This window comes from Argentina silus (genome assembly GCF_951799395.1).
Source record: "Argentina silus genome assembly, chromosome: 17".
Classification (NCBI taxonomy): domain Eukaryota; kingdom Metazoa; phylum Chordata; class Actinopteri; order Argentiniformes; family Argentinidae; genus Argentina; species Argentina silus.
Genome location: NC_139671.1, coordinates 11,256,902 through 11,259,401, shown reverse-complemented (window position 1 = coordinate 11,259,401; position 2,500 = coordinate 11,256,902). Strand labels below are relative to the sequence as shown.

Here is a 2,500-nt window from a genome sequence, read left to right as displayed (position 1 = left end):
GACCTTTCACTTGGCACCCGAGCTCAGTCAGTCGCGGTGAGGTAAGACTGAGTTCAGTCTCCACAGGCAGGAGTCCAAGTGGAGGCCCTCCTCTCTGCTCTTTTACCTCAGTTGGCACCATATTAGAGCCAGAATTGAACAGCATCATCCACTCAGGTGTCTATGGTCATCCGATGTCCTTGGTCCTCTCTCTCGCCCCCTGTAGGTGCGGTGCGGTTTGTCCTCTCTCTGCTGGAGCCTGACCCAGCGAAGAGACCCAGCATCAGAGCTGCTATGGAGGAGAGATGGATCAACGAGGGCTACACTAAAAGACCGCTACACATGCAATCACACAAGAACAAGTATGACACGCACACACACACACACATACACACACACACACACACACACACACACACACACTTACTCACATACACACACTCTCTGATATTGTCATATTTATATAACAATATACTGTATGTCTCCTAGGTTGCGTTCTGAGGAGCTGAACCCATCGGTGCTGGCGTACATGACAGAGACGTTGGGATACTCCCTCTCTGATGTCATACACACACTCACCACCAACCGACCCTCTGCCATCATGGCGTCTTACCACCTGCTGCTCAACAAGCTCAGCAGGAACCAGAGAGGGGCCAAGGCCATCAAAGTAATACATGTACATAGACACCAAAGGAGGCTGGTGGAGGTAGAAATCGGAGGATGGCTTATTGTAATGCATGGGATGGAATGAGGAATGGTATCAAACATGTGCCATTCCTCATTCCGTTACATGCCCTACAATGAGCCCGTCCTCCGATTTGTACCTTCACCAGGGTTTGGGTTAGTGTGTGTGTATCAGAGGACATGCATAACACATACTTGCATACCACACACACACACACACACACACACACACACACACACACACACACACACACACACACACACACACATGGTGTCATCAGTGTGGTATGTTTGTGTTGTTTGTGTTGTTATAACAGAAGCTGGAGAACACTGAGTGGAACCTTGCCAGTAAGAACACCTGGAGGGAGAAGAGCAACACTGAACCAAAGACTCAGCAGCAGGTACACAGAACACAGCAACACCAATGTATAGAGCTAGGTTCCCAGACCCAGATTAAGCCTGAACCTGGACTACAGACCATGTTTAATGGAGAACCTTCATGGAAATAGTTTTTTAGTCTCAGACTAGGCTTAATCTGTGTCCGGGAAACTGCCCCACCACGCACCTCTAAATACCATCAACCTCACTTGCATCCAGCCACCTATAGTTCTCTGATAATGTGGCCACAGAGAAGGATCTGTTGATAGCCAATGACTGTTTGTTATAGAATGAAACAGCCAATGAGAAGGCCCCTAAGCAGTCCAGCAGACCTCTGAGGGACCAACCACAGACCGCAGAATATCAGAGCAACAGGAAGAGATCTGAAGACCCGCCCAGAGAGAACCATAGAGAGAACCGAGAGAACCGTCCCCCCTCCCCCTCTCTCCCGAAGCTGCCCCCCTCCACCTCCTCCCTTCCTTCCCTTCGTCTGCCCTCCCCCTCACCTGTCCCTCTGTCTGCAGACGGGATCACTGATGACGAGATCGCCATCACACTGGACACCAGGGAGGCCCTGTTCCCCGAAGGTACGGCTCTGAGCAGACACACATACACACACACACACACACGCTTGCATAACACACACACACACAAACACACACACATGCTTGCATAACACATACACGCGCACACACACACACACACACACATACACACACACACACACACACACACGCTTGCATAACACACACACACACAAACACACACACATGCTTGCATAACACATACACGCGCACACACACACACACACACACACACACACACACACACACACACAGGCTTGTTTTCCCTGTGAGGAACTTTGTGAGCTAGCAGTAAATATTTTACATCTGATGGCATGTGTGAGCATACTTGTGTTCCAACTTGTGTGTCTGTTTTCCAGTCTCTGTGTTCGGGGACAGGGAGTTGGTCCATCTCTCTCCTCCTAAAAGCTCCACCTCTAAGCTTTGTGACTCTGCCCCCTGCCAAGCACCGCAGACCGCTGAGCCAATAAGAGACAGCACAGCCAGACCAGTCCGACCACATGTGCTCAGAATCACACACTCGGACGGGGCGGAGCCTAATGACTGTCACCATGACAACCATCACCACGATGACGCTCATCATCACGGCAACGACAGGCTGGAGAAGCTGCAGACGTTCTACTCCTCTAAAAGTGGTGTTTCTCCCAGAATGCTCCTGGAGACCGAGCCTCGCCCCTCAGACAGACACCTGGGTGCCATGGAAACGGCCCAGACGGCCGTCCCTGCCCCTCTGCCTCGCCTACGGAACGCTGGGCTGAAGGACGGAGGGGGGAGGAAGTTGACGTGGGTGGGGCTGACCCGCCCGGGACCCCCAGGACTGCTGGTGAACGGGTCCAAACCTCCTGCCTTCCCCTCGCAGAGACAACATGCTCTGG

At 52.0% G+C, this 2,500-nt stretch overlaps 1 protein-coding gene across 1 annotated transcript in view; it reads left to right on the top strand.

The window, feature by feature from the left end:
- Positions 1-2,500, top strand: part of LOC310818396 (hormonally up-regulated neu tumor-associated kinase) — a gene marked incomplete at both ends in the record, with an annotated part of 6,768 nt that overhangs the window by 4,026 nt on the left and 242 nt on the right. The window contains 5 exons of the mRNA XM_083689340.1: positions 206-341; positions 469-646; positions 981-1,089; positions 1,566-1,628; positions 1,985-2,500. The exon at positions 1,985-2,500 is cut by the window's right edge and continues 242 nt beyond it. Of these exons, the coding sequence (XP_083545466.1) occupies positions 206-341; positions 469-646; positions 981-1,089; positions 1,566-1,628; positions 1,985-2,500 (1,002 nt within the window). The remainder of the gene's footprint in view (positions 1-205; positions 342-468; positions 647-980; positions 1,090-1,565; positions 1,629-1,984) is intronic.